Source organism: Schistocerca gregaria, chromosome 1, assembly GCF_023897955.1.
Source record: "Schistocerca gregaria isolate iqSchGreg1 chromosome 1, iqSchGreg1.2, whole genome shotgun sequence".
Classification (NCBI taxonomy): Eukaryota; Metazoa; Arthropoda; class Insecta; order Orthoptera; family Acrididae; genus Schistocerca; species Schistocerca gregaria.
The window spans coordinates 185,551,767-185,575,241 of record NC_064920.1 but is presented as its reverse complement, the minus strand read 5'-3'; the positions used below and the strand labels follow the sequence as shown (position 1 = coordinate 185,575,241).

The window sequence follows — 23,475 nt, the reverse complement described above, 5'->3', positions numbered from 1 at the left end:
TGCACCCGTACTACATTTCTATGCACCAGGAATTGCATGGCGACGACTTTGAACGTCGTGTACAGTTCTGCCACTGTACACAAGAGAAATTACAGGACGATGACAGATTTTTTGCACGCGTTCTAATTACCGACGAAGCGTCATTCACCAACAGCGGTAACGTAAACCGGCATAATAATGCACTATTGGGCAACGGAAAATCCATGATGGCTTCGACAAGTGGAACATCAGTGACCTTGGCTGGTTAATGTACGGTGCGGCATTGTGGGATGAAGGATAATTGGCCCCCATTTTATCAATGGCAATCTAAGTGGTGCAATGTATGCTGATTTCCTACGTAATTTTCTACCGATGTTACTACAAGATGTTTCACTGCATGACAGAAAGACGATGTACTTCCATCATGATGGATGTCCGGCCCATAGCTCGCGTGTGGTTGAAGCGGTATTGAATAGCATATTCCATGAAAGGTGGACCGATGACCTCAGTAGTCCCTTAGGAATTCACACACATATGAAGAGTTTTTTTGAGCATCGTGTGCTTTCGTGGCCGCAGCTTGAATTCTATGAAATGATAATTAAAAATGTGTTATTACTCCTCGTGTAATGACGCCGCATCTTTCAGAGACCCGCGCCCGTAATTCATTTCTATGGAGCAAGTAGGCGTTCACTAAGGATATACTGTGATTTTTAAAAGCCACAGGCCTAGAATGTTCGTAAACATTAAAACTGGAGCCAACCGTTCGTGTGTAAACAACCAGCAGCGAAGTGTCTCTTTACAGCGACAAGGTCCATGATTCGTGGATGAGATAGCTTGTATGGCTCTTTGCGTTGTGTATCATACGTAAACACAGAAAGAAAAGGTCAGTCAGTCATAGCAGACTTGATAATGGCTCCAGTTCGGCGAGACAGAGAATCAATAAGCTTTACGGTAGGTAGCTGAATGACCAGATGCCCTGTGTGTGTGTGTGTGTGTGTGTGTGTGTGTGTGTGTGTGTGTGTGTGTGTGTGTGTGTTCGGAGCATCCATACACTGTGCATCCATAGTCTAGCCGCGAACGCACGAAAGTCATATAAAACTGAAGCAGATGAGCCCCATCTGCTCCCCAAGAGCATTTGTTGATATTCAGTACCTTCTGGGTTCTGGCTTTAGGTCTCTCGGATGCAGTAACCGCGAAAATTTGGAGCAAAATATGGGGACCAGTAAATGTAGACTGTTATTCCTCATTTTCATGTCAGGTAAATTAAAAATACGACGAGAAGGATTAAAATGAACAGACACTGGGTACTTATCTGCAGAAGAGTGAAAATCTGTCTTTGCAGCCCACTCCTCTAATGTCCGCACTGCAAGTCGCAACTGACGCGTCGCTGAGCACTGAAGAAGGAACAGAAAACAAATAAGAAGCAATGTTTACGATTATGGCAAACAGGGTAACACTTGAAATACTGCCCTGAGGAACACCGTTTTCCTGCTCAAAACGATCCACGTCACCAATTCTAGACCTAAAAAACGTTAATACAGGGAGGACAGTGCGAAAAAGGGGAGTTGGCGATGAAAGTCCCATTGACGGAATTTTACAAGAACATTGTGTATCCAAGTAGTATCGTAGGCCCTACTGGTTTCAAAGACTCAAACATTGATGTTTACGTAGGAGACTCTTTTGAATAGCCACATATAACAGGATCAGGTTGTAGAACAGTTGCCTGAAATCTCCAGAACCCACAATGAGTGCAGATTAGGAGTTGCCTAGTCTCTGAAACAAGGCCATATGAAGGTTAACCATTCGTCCCAGGGTCTTCCCTACACAGCTCTGGTATGTACTGGGACATATGTGATCGTTTCCTGGTTTTAGGGTATGTATCAGAATAGCCTCTCTCTACGAGCTGGGAAATGGGCCAGGCTGCTATATCAAATTAAAATATTCTAGAAGGATTTCCTTTCACGCTGCTGATAAATGTCGAAGCATCCAGTATTGGATTTGGTCATGACCGGCTGCAGGTTCAAGAGTCTCAAACAATGCCGATTTCAGCGCCCACAATGAGAAACAGTAGCTGTATGTCTCAGGGTTGTGGGATCTGCAGTCTAACTAGCCTCTCCCAACAATCGCACGGTAGCGGAGAAACGTTGAATCCTTGCTGGCATCGACAGTAGTCGCTAAAAAAATGTTCTGCCATCATCTGAGCGATGTCTCTAGCCGTTGTTTGGAGACAACCCTGTTTCAACACTGCTGATATGGGTAAACGACTGTGTTTACCAGCAATCCTCCTGATGGCTTCCCAGACTTTTGTAGAACAAATGGAACGATTGATGGAGTCCAGGAATGAGTGCAACAACCTTTTCTTGCTCTCCATAATTACGCGTTGAGCCTTGGCTCTCGCGACCCGAAATGCTGTGAGGTTATCTGTTATTGGGCCGCATTTGAAATGTCGAAGAGCAGAACGCCTGTCCTGTATTTATCAGCGGCACTCTCTGGTCCAGCAAGGAACAAACTGCCATCAAGTGACTTGAGGACTCTGGAATTGATCAGTCAGCGGCATGATGGACCACTCGTGTGATGTGGCCCACCCATTCCTGGACTCTGTCGCTGTGCTCAAACACAATTAGCTGGCTGTAAGGCGTCCAGTTAGCCGTGTTGACAATCCATTTCGGTGGCTCTTCCTGAACTAAACCCCCATCGAATAGGTGAATCCACAGTGTAAATGGTAGCTGGAATGAAGGTCATCAGTTGATTCCCACTGAGCTGAGTCTGAAAGGGCGGGAGAACAGAAAGAGAGGTCGAGGGGTGAGTACGACCCAGTAGCAGCCGAGAAATGAGTGGAGACTGCCTGAATTGAAGATGCACAGCTCCTGAGACATTATGAGGTTTTCCAAGGCTCAACACTTAGGTTAAGTATAGCTCGAGCGCCAAAGTATGTTGTGACCATTGAAATCACCCAGTAGAAGGAAGGGCGAGGGAGTTGTTCAGGAAAGTCTGTGAGAGCCCCAGAATCTGTCGCATCATGTGGAGGCAAGTACAGGGATCTTCTGCCCCACATGAATGGCAACAGCTACTGCTTGTAAGTCACTAATCAAGGAGAGAGCAGAGGAGTGGCGTGTGTTATTGCCAAACACAGTAATTCCTTCTTTGCCTCTGTCCCCAGTCAGGTCACTCTTAATGTTCAAATGTGTGTGAAATCTTGTGGGACTTAACTGCCAAGGTCATCAGTCCCTAAGCTTACACACTACTTAACCTAAATTATCCTAAGGACAAACACACACACACACACACACACACACACACACACACATACACACACATACCCGAGGGACGACTAGAACCTCCGCCGGGACCAGCCGCACAGTCCATGACTGCAGCGCCTTAGACCGCTCGGCTAAGGTCACTCTTTCGGTGGAGGATATGTCCTCGTAGCACAGGGGCGTCAGTGGCTTCAAAATGCGTTTCTTGTAAACAAAAGTACCGGAGCAATGCCTTTGCTGGCAGTTTTAGTTCCTCCACATGTGTCCTGAACACATTAATGTTCCACTTCAATATGGAAGCCATTTAGCATAGGGGTTGCTCTTTCATCCTGTCTTTCCCCTGGGGAGGGGAGCTAATTTGGATGGGGACTAAGTCTTGGGCCGAGATGATTGCCTCAGTCCAACGTCAAGGCCCAGTATCTTTATCGAACATCAGAGGGATGTCAGACAGGATGACGTAGACGTCATCGCACTGTTTACTTCCTGACTCTGTTGATGGAGCACTCTTTGCCCTTGATTCTCCGCAACGTTGGCAACCACGGCTTTGTCTTACGTTCTGGAAAGAAGGGTAGGTTTTGAGATAACTGCAGCAGCATAAGTGCACTGGCAAACGCAGGTACTAGTACTGACATTATCATTCCCGGGTTCGATTATCGGCGGGGTCAGGGACTTTCTTTGCCTCGTGATGGCTGGGTTTTGTGTGATGTCCGTAGGTTAGTTAGGTTTAAGTAGTTCTAAGTTCTAGGGGACTGATGACCATCGATGTTAAGTCCCATAGTGTTCAGAGCCATTTGAACCGTTTTTTTGACATTAGCAACCCCGTTTTGTGTAGAGGCATCAGTTTTCTGAACTGTAGGTTTAAAAACAGACACAAAGAGGTTAGCAAACTTTGGGGGCTTAAGCTCTTTTTGGCCTCACAGAGCTACACAACTGTGGGAAGAGCGGCTGACCCTGATGGACAATAAGCAGTCCGCTGTCTGACCTTGGCTTACCTCGCTCCGGCTGCTCTCATACGGCCACCTTGACCCAGCTCTAAATAGAGCACAATCTACTAACACGTGGTCCCCTGCTACGGCGTGAAGACCAGCAACGTGTGTCTCACGTGTACAGCTCACTGTACTCCACATTATAATCGAGTGCCGTTTGTATTGCGATAAGGGGACAGTCGCAAATTTAGGTGTGGTCTGTTATCTGGTTTATCTGATGACGATGCAAATGCAGTAAGCCTTTTAAAATTTTGTGTTGTGTTTGAAATTCAGTCTAAGGTTCTCATCTGGAAATTTTAGTGTGTTTATTCCAGCTATCAGCGGGTCACAGCTGACTCGTGTGCTGTTTGAATTCTTATCACGGCTTTTTTTATTGAAAATTTTATAAGTGACACAATGAGTGATTTTCGTATTTATCTCTCTGTGTACGCGTACATGTGTGTTTCTGTCATTTTTATATTTTATTTGTTGTTATGGTTTCGGTACACTATCACTTTTATTCACATCTGTCACATAAAATTTTGGTGTATGTGCTAATGACGTTGCTGCCGTATGTCCAAAACAATACAGTAGCACCACCAGGATCGCATGACCGCCTGGTACCATTTCTATATCATCTCCTCCACCCCAAAGCCATAAATGTGCTCCTGTAAGGGAAGGACTAAAATTATGCGAATTCAGATAACCTATTATGCTAATAATTCGCCTCTGTAGCCGAGTGGTCAGCGTGGGCGACTTCGATGCAGAGGGCCTGGGTCCGATTCCCGGTACCGCCAACTAGTTTTCTTGGTTGGTGAACTGCGAACTCAATTGACCGAGTAGTAGCGACTCGACGGTCTGTTAAGTCTGCAAATCGGCCGGGAGAGCGGTGTGCTGACCACATGCCACTCCATAGAGCATCCTCATGATGCTGCAAGGCGGAGGATGACACAGCGGCCGGTAGACACTCTTTGGGCCCTAATGGCCTAGCGAGCAGCTCATATTATGCAAACGACTTTCTTTTTAACGTCCAAACATGCTTCAGCACCTACCATCATCAGCAACGGATACTTTTATTCAGATCTGTAAAATGTGAAAGTGTTCTAGATAATAACTATTCTAACGAAATTAGACCTAAAAACATTGAATAAAATTTTTCTGGGTTTGTGACGGTATTGTCAATATATATAAAACTACCTGTTGCAAGCGACCTTCTTCAGGGTGTAAATAAAAAAAAAATTCCTTAAGAAGGTCACAGAGCGAGGCGACGCAGTGGTTAGACACTGGACTCGTATTCGGGAGGACGACGGTTCAATCCCGCGTCTGGCCATCCTGATTTAGGTTTTCCGTGATTTCCCTAAATCGCTCCAGGCAAATGCCGGGATGGTTTCTTTGAAATGGTATGGCCGACTCCCTTCCCCATCCTTCCCTAATCCGATGAGACCGATGACCTTGCTGTCTGGTCTCCTTCCCCAAAAACAACACAACCCAATACTTAAGAAGGTCGCTTGGAACAGGGAACGAAATGTCGGTAGATTTATATATAATGACAAAGAGGTTACAAGCCCAGAAAAATTTTGTTGAATGTGGCAATGGCCGCGAAAGCCTACGTTTATATTTATATCTGAAAACAACTTATGTTTGCTGTGATTATTACGAGCGCATGCTGAAAAATAGTGCCTCCTGATTTTTTATGTGAAAAATCTTTAAAATTTTCAAACAAAAATAATTTACCAACGATCTATATCTTCATTCTTCGTGTGAAAGTATTTATTTCTCAACATAGTCAGCCTGGCGACGAAAACATTCCTCCCAACGAGAGATCAGTTTGACTTTGTTGGCGGAGCCATAATCTTACCTCTGTTTGCACCGAAGATGTTCTTTAAGTTTTGAGAACAGATGAAAATCGGATGGGACGAAGTCCGAAATGTGTGGAGCACGATCGATGATAGTGAACCCAAGGCATCGGATTGTTGCAGATGTCGCACTGTTCGTGTGGGTATTACATTGTCATGCTGAAGCCGAGGATGCTCAATTTGTGATGGAACTCTTCGAATTCGAAACTCGATTACGGCACGCTGTTTCTCACACACCGACGTAATTACGTTACACACCGTCATGTTAACGCTACATTTCGGAGTCCTCTAGAGGCAGACGGCTGTAAATATGTAGCCGTGAAGAATAAAAGTCTAGAATGTTAATAAAGTTTGTTGTACGTAGAAAGTCTTAAGAGTTTTCACATTAAAAATTCAGAGGCATCAGTTTTCAGCAATCCTTCGTACCTAATTTTCTAGAATGTTTGGTTCTGAAAGGATGGTCTTTACATTGTTGTACAACTTCCATTTGCATCTAAATGTTATTCTGAGTGATAGGTGACTTAACAGATCACTTAATCAAGAAACTAAATCTTGCAGGCTCAAAATATTTCTCTAGAAAATTTTACAATTATTTTCCAAACTCACAGTAATATCATTTAGCTTCAGATGGTAAGGTATACAGTAATGTAAAAAGAGTGTTACAGACTTCAGCGTTCTATAAAATCCTGTAACCAGCACAATAAACATATAATCTTTTTAGGTCTAATCTCGATTGAATATTTATTGCTTAAAAGACGTTTGCATTTAATAGCACTTAATAAAAGTATCCAACGATGACACCACAAAAGTGGTGAAACATGCGCAGGAATTAAAATGAACAGTTTCCAGAAAGAAATTTTCACTCTGCAGCGGAGTATGCGCTGATATGAAACTTCCTGGCAGATTAAAACTGTATGCCGGACCGAGACTCGAACTCGGAACCTACGTAGGAGACGAAGTACTGGCGGAAGTAAAACTGTGAGGACAGGGCGTGAGCTGTACTTGGGTATCTCAGCCGGTAGATCTCTTACCAGCGAAAGGCAAGGGTCCCGAGTTCGAGCCTCGGTCGGGCACACAGTTTTAGTCTGACAGGAAGTTTCAAAATGAACACTCGTTTGCGTGAGAGAGGGACCTGACTTCTTACAATTTACCTAAATTTACTCATGTTTCATGGAACCGGTTAAGATCAGGGACTGTGTTAGAGATTGATGAAGTCATTTTCACTGCTTCAGTCGCTTTTTACTGATATCTATTAGCACGACGTCTTTTAGCAGACTACTGCCATCGCCAATTGTATTATAGTTCCAAACACGAGGGGCGTTCAGTAAGTAACGCAAGACATTTTTTCTGAAAGAAGGCTTGTTTTATTCGGGATTTCAATACAGCAAATAATTCCCCACACTCTTATGGTTACAAAACCCTATTTTTCAACATAATCTCAATTGAATGCAACGGCCTTACGTCGCATTGCTGGAAAGGCCTGCATCGCACCGCTCTATTGGTGGACATCGGAACCAACATCTTATTGCGTCAATAACCACTCCAACACGCACGAACTGCTTCCCACGGAGTGCATACTTTATTGGGCCAAACAGATCAAAGTCGAAAAGTTCGAGATTCCGGCTGCAGAGTGGATGAGCAACAGCAGTCAAACGAGTGAACTCCTCTCGGATGCACAGACTTTGTGGGGTCTTGCGTTGTTACGGAGAAGGAGAAGTTCGTTTGCATTTGTGTGGCGACGAACGTGCTGAGGTTGTTTCTTCAAATACCTGAAGTTAGCACAACACACTTCAGAGCCGACAGCTGCACCATGAGGAAGGACATCAAACAGAATAACCGTTTCAGAGTCCCAGAAGACCATTACCATGACTGTACCGGTTCAGGGTGCAGCTATGAACTTTTTCGTGGGTGGTGTGGTGCCAATCCCATGGATTGCCGTTTTGTTTCCGGTTCGACGTGATGAACGCATGTTTCATCACCTGTAACGATGTTTGACAAAAAATTGTCGGGATCGGCCTCGTAACGCCCAAGCATTTCAACACAGATGGTAATTCGTCGCTCTTTGTTGTCATCTGTTAGACAGGGCCTGCTGCTGTGGCCGAGCGGTTCTAGGTGCTTCAGTCCGTAATCGCGCTCCTGCTACGGTCGCAGGTTCGAATTCTGCCTCGGGCATGGATGTGTCTGATGTCCTTGGGTTAGTTAGTTTTAAGTAGTTCTAAGTCTAGGAGACTGATGACCTCAGATGTTGAGTCTCGTAGTGCTCGGTGCCATTTTTTGTTAGACGGACACACAACTTGGAGTACACCAATCGCTGGACGAGTGTGTCAGCAGTATTAACAGAGACGTCCAGTTTTGAACTGAGGTGTTTGAGTATGGTCCGTCGATCACCTCGAATGAGAGTAATCGTGCGTTCGTACATTGCAGGAGTCAAAGCAGTGTGCGACCGGCCGGCAGGAGTGGCCGAGCGGTTCTAGGCGCTACAGTCTGGAGCCGCGCATGGATGTGTGTGATGTCCGTAGGTTACTTAGGTTTAAGTAGTTCTAAGTTCTAACGGACTGATAACCTCAGAAGTTAAGTCCCGTAGTGCTTAGACCCATTTGAACCGTTTGTGTGCGGCCGGCCGGCACGCTCGACATAGAACAGGAGAGTGCACCTTGCTGCTACGATGACAGGCAGCTCACACAACGACTCCCTGCCGTTTTTTTCACTGCCAAGTCTCCGTAGACATTCTGCAAAGGCATATGAATATCTGCGGTGCTCTGGATTTCCTCCAAAAGAAGCTCAATGACAGCTCTCTGCTTGGAAAGCATCTCCGTTACAGACGCCATTTTGACTGCAACTTGTAGCGCCGTCACGTATCGGAAAGTCAAGAACCTACAGGAGCTGAAGCGGGAACATTCCACGATGTCCCAGGTTGTGTTGCGCTCTACCAGAACTACGGTTCGGTAGTTTTGGTACAGTACAAATTCTATCTATCGCTTGCTGTAGTTTTGGTACAGTACAAATTCTATCTATCGCTTGCGCCTTGTCCCGCAGTTACGGCCATGGTTAACCGGATTTGGCATGTTAATATTAAGGGGTGGCCGGATGCCCCCTCTTGCCGACACACCACAACCCCCGGTACAGAATTAGTGTACCCCAGCTGTCTGCGACTAGTGGAAATCATGAAATAGCGCGAATGTGTTTCAAATGCCTGCGAGTCGTTAACTGAGGCGGGACGTGAGGACCAGGCCGGTATTCACCTTGCAGGATGTGGAAGACCGCCTAAAAACCACAACCAGACTGGCCCGCACACCGGCCGTCGTCGTTAATCCACCGTGCGGATTCGATCCGGGACCGGCACGCCTACCCGAGTCCAGGAAGCAGCGCTTTAGCGCTCTCGGCTACCCTAGCGGGTTTTGGTACAGTACACATACTTCGTAGTAAATGGTGGGATTACCGGGAGTATTGGCATTATTGGTAGAGAAAGGAACGTAAATGAGTGTGTAAAAGAGAAACTGGGAGCCGGTGATTTTTCTTCGCGTTTATGCTTGTTTGGTTATTTGTTTAGCACATATTTAGGACCGCACATGATTCAGTATTAGTCCATCTTCTGAGCTTTTATGTACCCAAAGCAGTAACTTCTGGTGCAACTACTATTTACGTACACCGACTTAAAAATGTACAATTAAAACAGAAAGTTCCTCATTATGGTCAAAGTTAAGTTACCTGTTGTTATTGACAAAACTCCAAAGTTGCTTATGAATAATACAAATATGTTTTATATAAATTCGACGATGTATTTAAGAGGGTGTTATATATTTTAGTTCGTGCAGAGTGATATGATATTACATACACTTTTTAAAATGTCATAAAACTGATTTGTTAAAAATGGAGTCATATTTCGTAATATTTCTAGTTGGAAGTTTAAGGGTGTGATATAAATATATACGTACTGTTCTAAGGAACATTTCTGCCACGGATACAACTGGGTTCTATGATTTTCTGAACAAAAGAGTACATAGTGTTCATAGAATTTCGTCAAAGAGATCATAAACATGTTTTTCGCGAAAATCCGACTGCTCATTGAGAAGCACTGACAGTTCATCTCTATAATGGGCATATATCTCCATCTCCTCCAAAATGTTTAATAATAAGCCTTTATTAGCGTAATGAGGGACTTGCATATTATGTTGCACCGTCCCTTCGGCATGCTTATTAAAAGTGAGGTAAAGGAAGAAGAGGTAGGCGGAGCATCTTCGTATTTAAGCGTATGCCCGTCACTTGTTGACACCAGCAGCTGAGAAGAGTGCTCCACCTACCATCTTCAAAGGATGACATGGGTATAACAAGTCTTATTGCATTTATCCTTATAAGTATTTTGTCACATTTAAAGTCAATTTAATAAGGTTTCTATTACTTTCTAACTAAAATTACAGGTCTGATGATGGTCATGTGAGCCGGCCGTAATGGTCGAGCGGTCCTAGGCGCTACAGTCTGGAACCGCGCGACCGCTACGGCCGCAGGTTCGAATCCTGCCTCGGGCATTGATGTGTCTGATGTCCTTAGGTTAGTTAGGTTTAAGTAGTTCTAAGTTCTAGGAGACTGATGACGTCAGAAGTTTAGTCCCATAGTGCTCAGAGCGATTTGCACCATTTTTGAAGGTCATGTGATATGACCGAAACCGGTCACCTACACTACTGGCCATTAAAATTGCTACACCTGAAGATTACGTACTACAGACGCGAAATTTAACCGACAGGAAGAAGATGCTGTGATATACAAATGATTAGCTTTTCAGAGGACTCACACAAGGTTGGCGCCGGTGGCGATACCTGCAACGTGCTGACATGAGGAAAGTATCCAACCGATTTCTCATACACAAACAGCAGTTGACCTGCGTTACCTGGTGAATCGCTGTTGTGATGCCTCGTGTAAGGAGGTGAAATGCGTACCATCACGTTTCCGACTTTGATAAAGGTCGGATTGTAGCCTACCGCTATTGCGGTTTATCGTATCTCGACATTTCTGCTCGTGTTGGTCGAGATCCAATGACTGTTAGCAGAATCTGGAATCGGTGGGTTCAGGAGGGTAATACAGAATGCTGTGGTGGATCCCAACAGCCTCGTATCACTAGCAGTCGCGATGACAGGCATCTTATCCGTATGGCTGTAACGGATCGTGCAGCCACGTCTAGATCCCTGAGTCAACGGAAGGGGGCGTTTGCAAGACAACAACCATTTGCAGTTCGACGACGTTTGCAGCAGCATGGACTATCAGCTCGGAGACCATGGCTGCGGTTACCCTCGACGCTGCATAACAGACAGGAGCGCCTGCGAAGGTGCACTCAATGACGAACCTGGGTGCACGAATGGCAAAACGTCATGTTTTCGGATGAATCCAGGTTCTGTTTACAGCATCACGATGCTCGCATCCGTGTTTGGCGACATCGGGGTGAACGGACATTGGAAGCGTGTATTCGTCATTGCCAAACTGGCGTATCACTCGGCGTGATGGTATGGGGTGCCATTGGTTACACGCCTCGGTCACCTCTTGTTCGGATTGACGGCAGTTTGAACAGTGAATGTTACATTTCATGTGTGTGGCTCTACCCTTCATTTGATCCCTGAAAATCTCTATATTTCAGCAGGATAATGCAAGACCGCATGTTGCAGGTCCTGTACGGGCCTTTCTGGATACAGAAAATGTTCTACTATCGACCTGGCCAGCACATTCACCAGATCTCTCGCCAACTGAAAACGTCTGGTCAATGGTGGCCGAGCAACTGGCTCGTCACAATACGCCAGTCACTACTGTTGATGAACTGTGGTATTGTGTTGAAGCTCCATGGGCAGCTGTACCTGTACACGCCATCCAAGCTCTGTCTGACTCAATACCGAGGCGTATCAGTGGCGTTATTACGGCTAGAGTTGGTTGTTCTGGGTACTCCTGATGACTGGGTGTTGTGTGCTGTCCTTAGGTTAGTTAGGTTTCGGCAGTTCTAAATTCTAGAGGACTGACGACCATAGATGTTATGTCCCATAGTGCTCAGAGCCATTTGAACCATTTTTTTGTTCTGGGTACTGATTTCTCATGATCTATGCACCCAAACTGTGTGAAAATGTAATCACATGTCAGTTCTAGTATAATATTTTTGTCCAATGAATAGTTGTTTATCATCTGAATTTCGTCTTGGTGTAGCAATTATAATGGCCAGTAGTTTATGTTCTTGTAGCATAGGTAGTGCGATCAATACTGAACTTTAAAAATATTTTTTTTTAAATTTTTGATCGCCGTTGTAAAAATTTAGAATGAAAATTTGGCTGCTTATTGAGCGTCAAAACCGTAAAGGATGAATTATGGTAGTGGATTAAGTGAGCTCTAAACATTCATGGTGGTGTCTGATTGTTCTATATCGTATCTCCCTACCACTTTCGCGCAACGACGCTCTGAGCGTGTTTTTTAGGGAATTAACTAGTTTGAACCTGGGACCTGTTGCTGGTAAGGAGACGCCAGACCACACATGACATGTAGAATTCAGAAGAGATCAGTGAGACTAGCGATTATATAACCAAATACTAAATGATCTCAGCGTCAGCTCCACTGCACTCCCTGTAAAAGAATCTTAATACTAACTAAATTTAGTGCAAAGGGTTCAAGGCTTTCCTATTTTTAGTTAGCTGGTAAAATAACGTCGAAAAAGCAGTTAAGTTTACCACTGGAAATTTTATTCTACTCACAAAACATCGTTTATACACTATTGATAAAAGGAAATGTTTTAATACATGATGGTAAAAACTAACTGCGTTCAACAAAGATGTGAACGAATATTCCCTGAATGGGTTTCCAAGTTCTACAATTGATCGAAGGATGACCTATGCCTTATCACATCTATAATCTAGGTTTAAATTAAGTTTCACAAAAGAGAAAACTATCAAAATGGTCTACAGTGACCCTCAATTATCTTTAATTACTTATCTAACCTGTTGTAAATTACAGTGGCTGATGTGGCTTCTCAATAACTATAAAATAGAAAAATCATCGCGTTTCAGATCTTTACTTCAAGTGGCAGATGTGAACACCATGAGTTTTAACTAACGATCGACACTAGTATTACGCAAAAAAAGGGGGTGTAACAGATGATACTTCTGCAGTTCTGAGTGAAGCCTTATGCGCTCAAAAATGCGGCATCGCGTGCGTTCATTACCTTGTCGGTGTTTAAGCAGCGTCAGGGCGGCAGCGACCGGCGCAGCAGCCATCCAGCTCGCCGTCTCGGAACCAACTCTCCTCTAACTTCTCCTTACTACAATTCACCGAAGTTGGTTAAAAAAACCAATCTGGCTATGTTTTAATCTAACCAATCAGGGTCTCAATGTTAACCTTAAGCTCCGCCTACAAAAATTCTTTCTATCCAATGAGAAACGTTATACTTTTCGTGGTGGGGCAATGTTTTTAAAGTTTGCAACGTAACAGAGACGCTAAAAAGTTTCACGCTAAAACCTGCAGCTGGTGTAGTCCTTTTAGCGTTATTGTGAGATCTATACTGTTCTTCTGGAGGGCTCTATCTTTTAACATGGGCTGGAGGATTGTCCTAATGTAACAGACACGCGAAAAAGTCTCACGCTAAAACTTGCCGGTGGTAGTGGCCCTTTTTGTGTTATCGTAAGATCTATACTGCTTTTCTGGAGGGCTCTAGCTTTTAACATGGGCTGGGGGGTGGTCCTTGACGTACCTGAGACACGAAAAAGTCTCACACTAAAACTTGCGGGTGGTAGTGGCCCTTTTTGTGTTATCGTAAGATCTATACTGTTTTTCTGGAGGGCTCTAGCTTTTAACATGGGCTGGGGGGTGGTCCTTTACGTAACAGAGACTCGAAAAAGCCTCACGCTAAAACGTGCGGGTTGTGTAGTCGTACAGGTAGGCTGGCGGCGTGGGTGTGCAGCCCCTCCCTTATCGTAGGGCCTTCTAGCTTAATACGGTTCTGCTCTCGGCTTCTGTTCTCGTTTCTCCCCTCGGAACTGCGTCTGCCTCACGGTGGGAAGGTACGACATGCATTTAGGCATTCTTGTGTTAGTCTGTGGCATTCCATTTGCTCACTCGTTACTTGTATTACTTTGGTTATTTTAATGTCACGATTTATTCGGAGCTATGTGACATACTACTAGATTTGCTTATTATGTCAGGGTTTTCATGGAAGGTGTTGGATTTGCCTGACACCTTACAGAGCTTCCACCGAGGAACAAGTGCCCCGGAAAAGTGACCTGGGCACGTGGAGGCGTCGCGGGGCAGGTCTGTGTGCGCGCGCCGCCGGGGCGGCGTTTAGGGCCGGCGCGCCGGCCGGGAGCGTGCGCGCTGGCGGCGGCGGCGGCCGGGTCCACCGGCGGCGGCGGCGGGGGCGGCGGCGCGCGCCACGCGGCCGGCGCACGGCAGGCCGCCGCTGGCCCACTTCCGTGCCTCCGCCGCTCTGCCTGGCCTGCCGATCGAAGCGGCGGCGGCGGCGGCTGAGGCCGCGCGGGTCGATGCTCGCCGCGGGACGGCACGGCACGGCGGCCGGCCCGGCGCAGCTCGCGGCCGCTTCCTTGCGCAGCGCAGACTGCGGCTTCCTCATTAGCGCCTCCCGCCGCGCCGCGCTGCCCTCGCCGCGCCGCTACACGCCTCTCCTGAGGACGCGGGCGGCTGCCGACAAGCAAGTTTACGCGGCAGTTGCCGGCGGTTCCGCGACCGCTCTCTCCTCACCTCTCCGCCGAGCCCCGGGGAGGTGTACAATTCCCGACCTAAAGCGACAGGCTGTAGGCTGCAGGTTAAGGTGGGGGGCGGGACGAGCACCGTGGCAGCCTCCGCTAGGGAACGCGGCGGCGTGGTGGAAAAGGAAGGAAGGGAAACTTACACGCAGAGGCCGAGTCCTGGAACCCACAAACATCTACGTAATCAAATGGTTCACATGGCTCTGAGCACTATGGTACTTAACATCTATGGTCATCAGTCCCCTAGAACCTAGAACTACTTAAACCTAAGGACATCACACAACACCCAGTCATCACGAGGCACAGAAAATCCCTGACCCCGCCGGGAATCGAACCCGGGAACGTAATCAGGCCATAGTAAAGTAACTACTCTGAATGGGTGAAGGTCGCCAAACGGCCATTTTGAGGACTAGGTATATTACCAAATTATACCTTCATCGCCGGCCGGAGTGGCCGTGTGGTTCTAGGCGCTACAGTCTGGGAGCCGAGCGACCTCTCCGATCGCATGTTCGAATCCTGCCTCGGCCATGGATGTGTGTGATGTCCTTAGGTTAGTTAGGTTTAATTAGTTCTACGTTCTAGGCGTCTGATGACCTCAGAAAATAAGTCGCATAGTGCTCAGAGCCATTTGGACCATATATTAAATACTCAAAAAAGTATCATTACATCCTCGATCGTTTGAATAAAAACAACAGAAATGTCGCACAGTTGTCGGAAACAAAATGGAAGCAATCATTTGTCCCTTCATCCTTTCTTCTTTTGATGGGCTTTGAGAGCTCCAATAAGGTGTATGACCACTGTGATTTATCAATGCACGACACGTACTAGGTATGCTTTGTATAAGTCTGCGGAGATCACCCTCTAATATCCTCTCTCACACATCAATGAGAGCACATGTGAGTTCTTGGAGAACCTGTGGTGGAACAGGAAACTGCGACGACGTCCGTCAAGCATGTCCCATGAGGTTTAGGTCGGGTTTCAACGTCGGTCATTCCATTGTATTGTAACGTATTGTACTGTATGTTAACCGGGGACCTAGAAACGACGGAGAGGCACCGTCCCCGCCGCAGTCACAGTGGTCGACAACCCCACGACGACTACGGCAGTCCATCCACTTCACCCCTCCGCCGTCCGACACCGAACCAAGGGTTATTGTGCGGTTCGGCCCCCGGTGGACACCCCCCCCCCCCCCCCCTGGAAACGTCTCACACCAGACGAGTGTAACCGCTATGTTTGCGTGGTAGGGTAATGGTGGTGTACGCGTACGTGAAGAATTTGTTTGCGCAGCAATCGACATAGTGTAACTGAGGCGGAATAAGGAGAACCAGCCCGCATTCTCCGACGCAGATGGGAAACCGCCTAAAAACCATCCACAGACTAGCCGGTTCACCGGACCTCGACTCAAATCCGCTGGGCGGATGCGTGCCGGGGACCAGGCGCTCCTTCCCGCCCGGAAAGCAGTGCGTTAGACCGCACGGCCAACCGGGCTGGCAGCCATTCCATTACTTCAATGTCCTGGTTTAGCAAGGCATTCCTGCTGACGCCTACCGCACTGACCCTGGCGTTAGAAGGAATTCAGGGACAGCACCGTATGCAGCACCCACCACACGCTCCAACACCATCTCTTCGATTTACCGCCTGGCGGTAAGGTGGCCTTTGCGAGCGTCAAGATCAGTATGACTGTCAACATTGATATCTCCCCACAGCATCACAGAACTCTGGAAGTATGTCGATTTCCTGGACAACATTTGGCAGGTACTGCTCACCGCGAATCTCCACACACAAATACAGCCATCACCTTTCGTCAGAGGATAACTGGACTCTGTGAATAACACTTTTCGCCAGGGACGAAGTCACCAGTTGACATACTGACAGCGTAACTGAAGGCAAGGTGTGAGATGACGTCGTGTCTAGCGGGGTACTCGGACAGGACGTCGGGGTCGTTGCGTCTTTTGTCACAACCCATTTATTACAGTGTAATCGGACAGGACGGCTCGAACGGCCATTCTGAGATCGTTTTGCAGTGCTATAGCGGTATCAGTACGACGCCAAGATGGCGAGGTATTGGTATTCACGTAAGGTTGTAATGCCAGATGTGTACGGACATGAAGCCCTGCTGTCTATCCAAAACCTGTGGGTGACATATGGAGACGCATTGCCATCTGCAACAACATGACCGAAAGTCCATCCTTTTTGGATCAAACAGACGGCCCTTACAACTTACACTGCATTAAGACGTCGCATTGCAAGTGACAACTGCCACCTGTGTACCTCCAGAAAATGCAGTGACAGCAGTACTCATTTCCTCCTGATCGATCACCTGACATTGTAATGCGCAACACTGCTAATAGATGTCGAATGATTTCAATTGTTGCCTACATTTGAAGCGAAGATCTCAAGCCATCTATTAAGACCACAAGTACCACCTGCATCTAAAAAGACTTAATATATAGGACGTTGATACAGGTGTTCTACTGATCAATGTATCACACCGGAACAAATTGTTAGAATACTCGGCAGTATACAAATTTTATTTAAACTTGCGCTGCATGCGAAAAAAGTAAACCTCCCTCAGTGGCTTCAGATGCTCAAAGATCACTGTGAAGGACATGTCATGTCAAGCAGCCTTATCAGCATATGACAAACATCGAGAGGGAACTCGCAGTGGTGCACGAGTTAGTCGGTTGGTCCAGTTGTGCAATATTCAGTTCGCGTGGTATGGCGGCCCCTATGTTTGGCAGCATGACAACTTGAGTGTAAACATTTACGTCGTCATTGTTCCCGTAGATCACATCTGATCACCAAAAGGATGGGCAACTGTAATATTCACCAATCACATCTGGGCTTAACGTTCGAGAGCAAACAATGGATTCCCTACAACTTTGTGTCTTGTCCCACGCTATTGCTCAGAGACCAGCAGCAGCAGCCACACGAGAGAATTACCGTCCCATCAGTAGACTGCCATTGACACCACAAATCAAACTGCTGCGTTTTCAGTGCTTTATTCACCACAGAATTACGATTCTGCTCCGCCCAGAATGACAGTCGTTGTCAAGTTGGCAGCGAGAGGTCCCATTCTTCCAATGTTGTGGATATGTGCAATGGCGCCATTCCTGGCCTCATGGTGTGGGGAGTCCGCTGCTAATAGTGCTTGGTGGAATTCTGACGGCAAAACAGTACGTGGAAGACATCTTGAGTCCTCGTGTGTTACCTCTCATGCAACAGCATCGTGGCGCCATTTTTCAACAGGACAATAATCGTTCACACATGACACATGTCTCTATGGAAGATCTACCTAATGTGGAGGTACTACTGTGGTCACCAGAGCACAATGTCTATTCCCGATAGAACATGTGTTGGATCAGCTCAGACGTAAACGATGCCCCAGTGCCAGTATCCGAGACACCGAGGACCAGCTACGAGAGTTATCGGCCAGCTTGCCCCAGGCTTAAGACACTCTTTCCAACTGAATCAGTCGATGAACCAAGACTAGAGAGAGAGTGCAACGTCATACTGCTAAGTGGGCTCATACTGTTAAGTTCTTTACGAACTTGACTCGATTGAAATGACATCAAAAGGCCTTCTGAACCCTGTGAGGTTCCATTACAAGTTGTTCTTCGCTCTGAGTGTTTCCCTCTTTTGTGACGCAGAGTACGTACCAAATAGGAGGAAGTCTACTACCTGACTCCACTTGTGATGTGAAATTATTGCTTCAAGACGTAGAATAAATGCACCATCGCTTTTCGTAAATCTTTGTCCCATCTGTCTCTTACTATAGGTACGATACTACATCGGTGCAAAGTAGTTCCAATGCTGCACATAGTTAATGAAGTTAATTGAGACTTATGAACGGCATAAATTATCTAATTATAAATGGCTGAGAGTACAATTTTCGGCGTTGTTAGGTCGTGTAATATCCCTCTTCAAACTTGTGCAGTGCTCGAGGTTTCGATCCATATGCTGGTATCCTCTTCAGCAGTCCACTCACCTCTCTACGCTGCTCAGGCATCCAGGACACTAGTAGGATCCTGAAGGGGATACCAGCAGACGGATCGAAACTTCGAGCGTTGAAGAAATTTGAAAAGGAAAACGACGCGTCCCAACGACTCAGAAGATTTTACCGCCGATGGCAACAACTACGCGCAGACTAATATTCTACTTCTATATATACACGGATACTTCTGAAAATCACATTTAAGTGCCTGGGAGAGGTTTCATCGAACCACCTTCAGAATTCTCTATTATTCCAATCTCGTATAGTGCCGGAAAGAACAAACACCTATATCTTTCCATATGATCTCTGATTTCCCTTATTTTATCGTGGTGATCACTTCACCCTATGTAGGTCGGTGTCAACAGAATATTTTCGCATTCGGAGGAGAAAGTTGGTGATTGGAATTTAGTGAGAAGATTCCGTCGCAACGAAAAACGCCTTTCTTTTAATGATGTCCAGCCCAAAATCCTGCATCATTTCTGCAACACTCTCTCCCATATTTCGCGATAGTACAAAAGGTGCTACCCTTCTTTAAACTTTTTCAATGTATTCCGTCAGTCCTATCTGATAAGGATCCCACACCGCGCAGCAGTATTCTAAAAGAGGACGGATAAGCGAAGTGTAGGCAGTCTCCTTAGTAGATCTGTTACATTTTGTAAGTGTCTTGCCAATAAGGTGCAGTCTTTGGTTAGCCTTTCCCACAACATTTTCGATGTGTTCCTTCCAATTTAAGTTGTTCAATTGTAGTTATGATTAATCTGAAGAACTGTTAACCGACAACCAAGGGTTAGACACACTCATATATAACTGGTTTGTCAATCGGTATTTGCAGCCACTAAGTGAAGACACCGGATACACCGATGAGAGCACTTGGTGGCATACTGGACACGTGACTCAGAAGGAAAAGTATATAAGCGGAGCAAACACGAATGGACATTTAATCTAGTGACCACACCGACCGCAAATGGGAAAATCCACTAAAATAATCGATTTTAACAAAGGGCAGATTATTACGGTCCGGCGCCTGAAGCGCTCATCTCCGAAACGGCGAAACTGGTCGGCTGTTCTCATGCTACTGTCGTGGGCATCTGTGGAAAGTGGTTGAAGGAAGGTGAATCCACGAGGAGGCGACAAGTTTTCGTAAGTTCATGCCTCATCACAGAACATGGAGGTCAGACCAGCTTGAAACGGGATAGGCAATCATCTGTGGCAGATCTGGTGACGAAATACAATAGTAGTACAGGCAGATGAATTTCGGAGTACACTATTTGGCGTACATTGTTGAACATTGACATCAGAAACAGACGATCACTGCGTGTTCCCATGACCATAACTACAGCTTCAATTACGATTGAAGAGGGCTTGAGATCATCAAGACCTGACTGTAGATCTAGTAAAGCGCGTCGCGCGGTTGGATGATTCTCCTTTCTTAGACATCAGGTTGACGGTCGTATCCGGAACTCTATCAAGGCGAATGCCTGCTCTACACATGCACTGCGCCACAGATACAGGCTGCTGGGGCAGTATTTCGCGTCGGTGATAATCACCCGAGCTTCTGTGGGACTTGTGGTAATAACCCAGGCATCAGGACAGCGGTGGACTACGTGAACATCAATGCTGACCACCTGCATCTCATCACGCTGATGTCTTTCGCGGGACCCCCTGCGGGTTCGGGGGTACGAATAGGCCCGCGGTATTCCTGCCTGTCGTAAGAGACGACTAAAAGGAGTCTCAACAGTTTCGGCCTTTAATGTGATGATCCCCTCGGGGTTTGACCACTCCATTTCAACATTTTCCATTGGTGCGTACCATTTGGGGAAGGACGCCTTACATGGTTCATTCTATATCCACCTTGCCCTAAGATCTGGCACACCCGATATTGTCATGGAGTCGGACTTACACCGAGCTTCCGGCCACATCAGCTGCAGTGTGTTCTGGGTAGCATACATTCCCTCCATTGTGCACTTTCATCTTTGCCCTCGTAATATACATGGATATTCGACATCCGACATGCAGCACGGTAGCCAGTCCGTTGTGGTGGGGTCGTCATGTACCCTCTTAGTGGTAGCCTCCTGACTACACATGGATCGCACTGCTGATGTCTGAGTTGCTGCTTCCCCACATATTCCGAGGAGTAGATGCCTATCCCTCTGGGGCATCAGGACACCTGGCAAAGGCCATCCAGCCAGGTGGTCTTTGCTGTGGCTGGGTGGCGCCCGTGGGGAGAGCCCCTGGTCGGAGTGGGTGGCACCAGGGCGGATGACCCGCAATGAAGTGTGGTACATCATCTCTCGCTGGTGGGCCTCCACCAGCAGTCCCTAAGCAAGCGAGGTTTAACCTCAACAGGAAGAAATGTGATCAGAGATCATTTCCCTCCCTGACCACTCCATGGGAGGAATGTATGGCTAAAGACGGCAGTGCAGATTATTCACCCAGATACCTCGTCTGTACGGGAGTTGATGGTGAATTTTTTATGTCAATGAAGCCTCAGTTTTTTGTGGAGCATTTCGAGGACAAGTTCGGGGAGGTGAAAGGTTTGTCCAAACTGAACTCTGGGTCAGTTCTAATCAAAACAGCATCCTCTGCCCAGTCACAGAGGTTGCTCGCTTGTGATAAGTTGGGGGATGTTTCTGTTACCATCAGGCCCCATAGGAGTTTAAACATGGTCCAGTGTATTATGTTCCACAGGGACTTCTTCTGCAGTCAAACGATGAACTAAGCGCCAACTTCGAACGACGAGGTGTTCACTTCGTCCGGCGCGTCCATCGGGGTCCGTGGGATAATCAGGTATCCACCGGTGCCTTCATCTTGGCCTTTGAGGGTGATGTCTTACCCGAAAAGGTCAAGGTGATGGTTTACCGCTGTCATGTGAAGCCATATGTCCCTCCTCTGATGCGGTGTTTTAAATGCTGGAAGTTTGGGCATATGTCATCCCAATGTACTTCGGGCCTCACGTGTAGAGATTGTGGATGTCCTTCGCATCCCAATACTCCATGTGCCCTGCCTCCTACCTGTGCTAACTGTGGAGAACACAATTCCCCCTACTCACCGGACTGTAGGATATTCCAGAAAGAACGGAAGGTCATGGGATATAAGACCCTGGACCGCCTGACCTACAGTGAGGGTAAGCGGAAGTATAAGAGGCTGTATCCTGTGCCAATGACGTCAACATATGCTGTAACTGCAACAACGGTTCTCCCATCTCCCGTGTCTTCACGTACGGTTGGCTCTATGATCCGTCGGGATCCACCTGCCCCCTTGATTGTGGGAGGCAACTTCACTTCCTGTTGCTCCTGCTCCATCTACTTCAGGAGCAACACACCCCCAACCATCAGGGACATCAGTTCCCCCTTCCCTGCCGGAGAAGCGTACGACCTTTACAACCGTATCTGGGTTGAAGGTGAGTTTCTGTCGCAATGGCCGAAAAGCATTGTTATCCCCGTTTTGAAACCTGGCAAGAAGCCATTGGAGGTAGACAGATACCGCCCCATTAGCGTCACCAACGTCTTTTTCAAGTTGATCGCATGCATGGTGAGCCGGCGGTTGAGTTGGGTACTATAGTCTCGCGGCCTTATGGCTCCGTCTCAGGGTGGATTCCGTAAAGCCGCTCTGCCGCCGACAATCTGGTGAGCCTGGAGTCAGATATCTGTACGGCCTTTGCCCGCCTGTCAGCATCTCGTCGCTGACTTTTTCGACATGCGGAAGGCATACGATACGAAATGGAGCCATCACATCTTCTCTACGCTTCATGGTTGGGGTGTTCGTGTACACTGCCGATCTTCCTACGAAATTTTCTGTCACATCGTACCTTCCGCGTGCAAGTCGCGGCCCCCCATAGCCCCTCCCCAGTTCAGGAGAATGGGGTACCACAAGGATCTGTCCTAAGTGTCTGCCTGTTTTTAATTGCAAGTAACGGGCTCGCTGCGGCGGTGAGAAATTCTGTCTCAGCTTCCTTGTATGCTGACGACTTCTGCCTCTACTATAGCTCCGGAACGCCACTAGTCAGTATTCAGTCCCGTGGTGTGTTGTCGTACGGCTCGTCTGCGTCAGCGTCTTCATTAAGGGTAAACCCAGATAGTTTTGCATTTTAGGTGGGATATAGATGAGCTCATGAAAATGATTTCTGTCTAGTGTGATTGCTGCTGAGAATTTCTGTAGTTTCCCAGCTCCTTTGATGATTATCATTTTGAAAATTTACCACTAAAGGAAGGCAATTAGTGAGTATTTCGGAAACAGGGACAGATTGGTAGATTGTGTGTGTGTGTGTGTGTGTATGTGTGTGTGTGTGTGTGTGTGTGTGTGTGTGTGTGTGTTCAAAATTGGTTGAAATGGCTCTGAGCACTATGGGACTTCTGAGGTTATAAGTCCCCTAGAACTCAGAACTACTTAAACCTAACTATCTTAAGGACATCGCACGCATCCATGCCCGAGGCACAACTCGAACCTGCGACCGTAGCGGTCACGCGGTTCCAGACTGCAGCGCATAGAACCGCTCGGCCACCACTGCCGACTGTGTGTATGCGTATGTTAGAAATAGAGAAGAGATAGAGAGAGAGGAGGGGGGGGGGGGGGGTAAGGGAGAGGGAATGGGCATAATTATGTAAACCTTTGGTAACTTTTTTCATCTGAATATTCGTTAAAAACGGATAACTTTTTTAGGGAAATTGAAACGTAAAAAAAGTTAAAAACGAGAATCTGCTC

General features: G+C 46.8%; 1 protein-coding gene across 1 annotated transcript in view; it reads right to left on the bottom strand.

The window, feature by feature from the left end:
• Window positions 1-6,725: 6,725 nt before the first annotated feature.
• The window catches only part of LOC126336513 (uncharacterized), a 40,105-nt gene continuing 23,355 nt past the window's right edge, over window positions 6,726-23,475 (bottom strand). The window contains exons 2-3 of the mRNA XM_050000336.1: window positions 14,259-14,712; window positions 6,726-6,743 (exon numbers count right to left, since the gene is read on the bottom strand). Coding sequence (XP_049856293.1) covers window positions 6,726-6,743; window positions 14,259-14,712 — 472 coding nt within the window. The remainder of the gene's footprint in view (window positions 6,744-14,258; window positions 14,713-23,475) is intronic.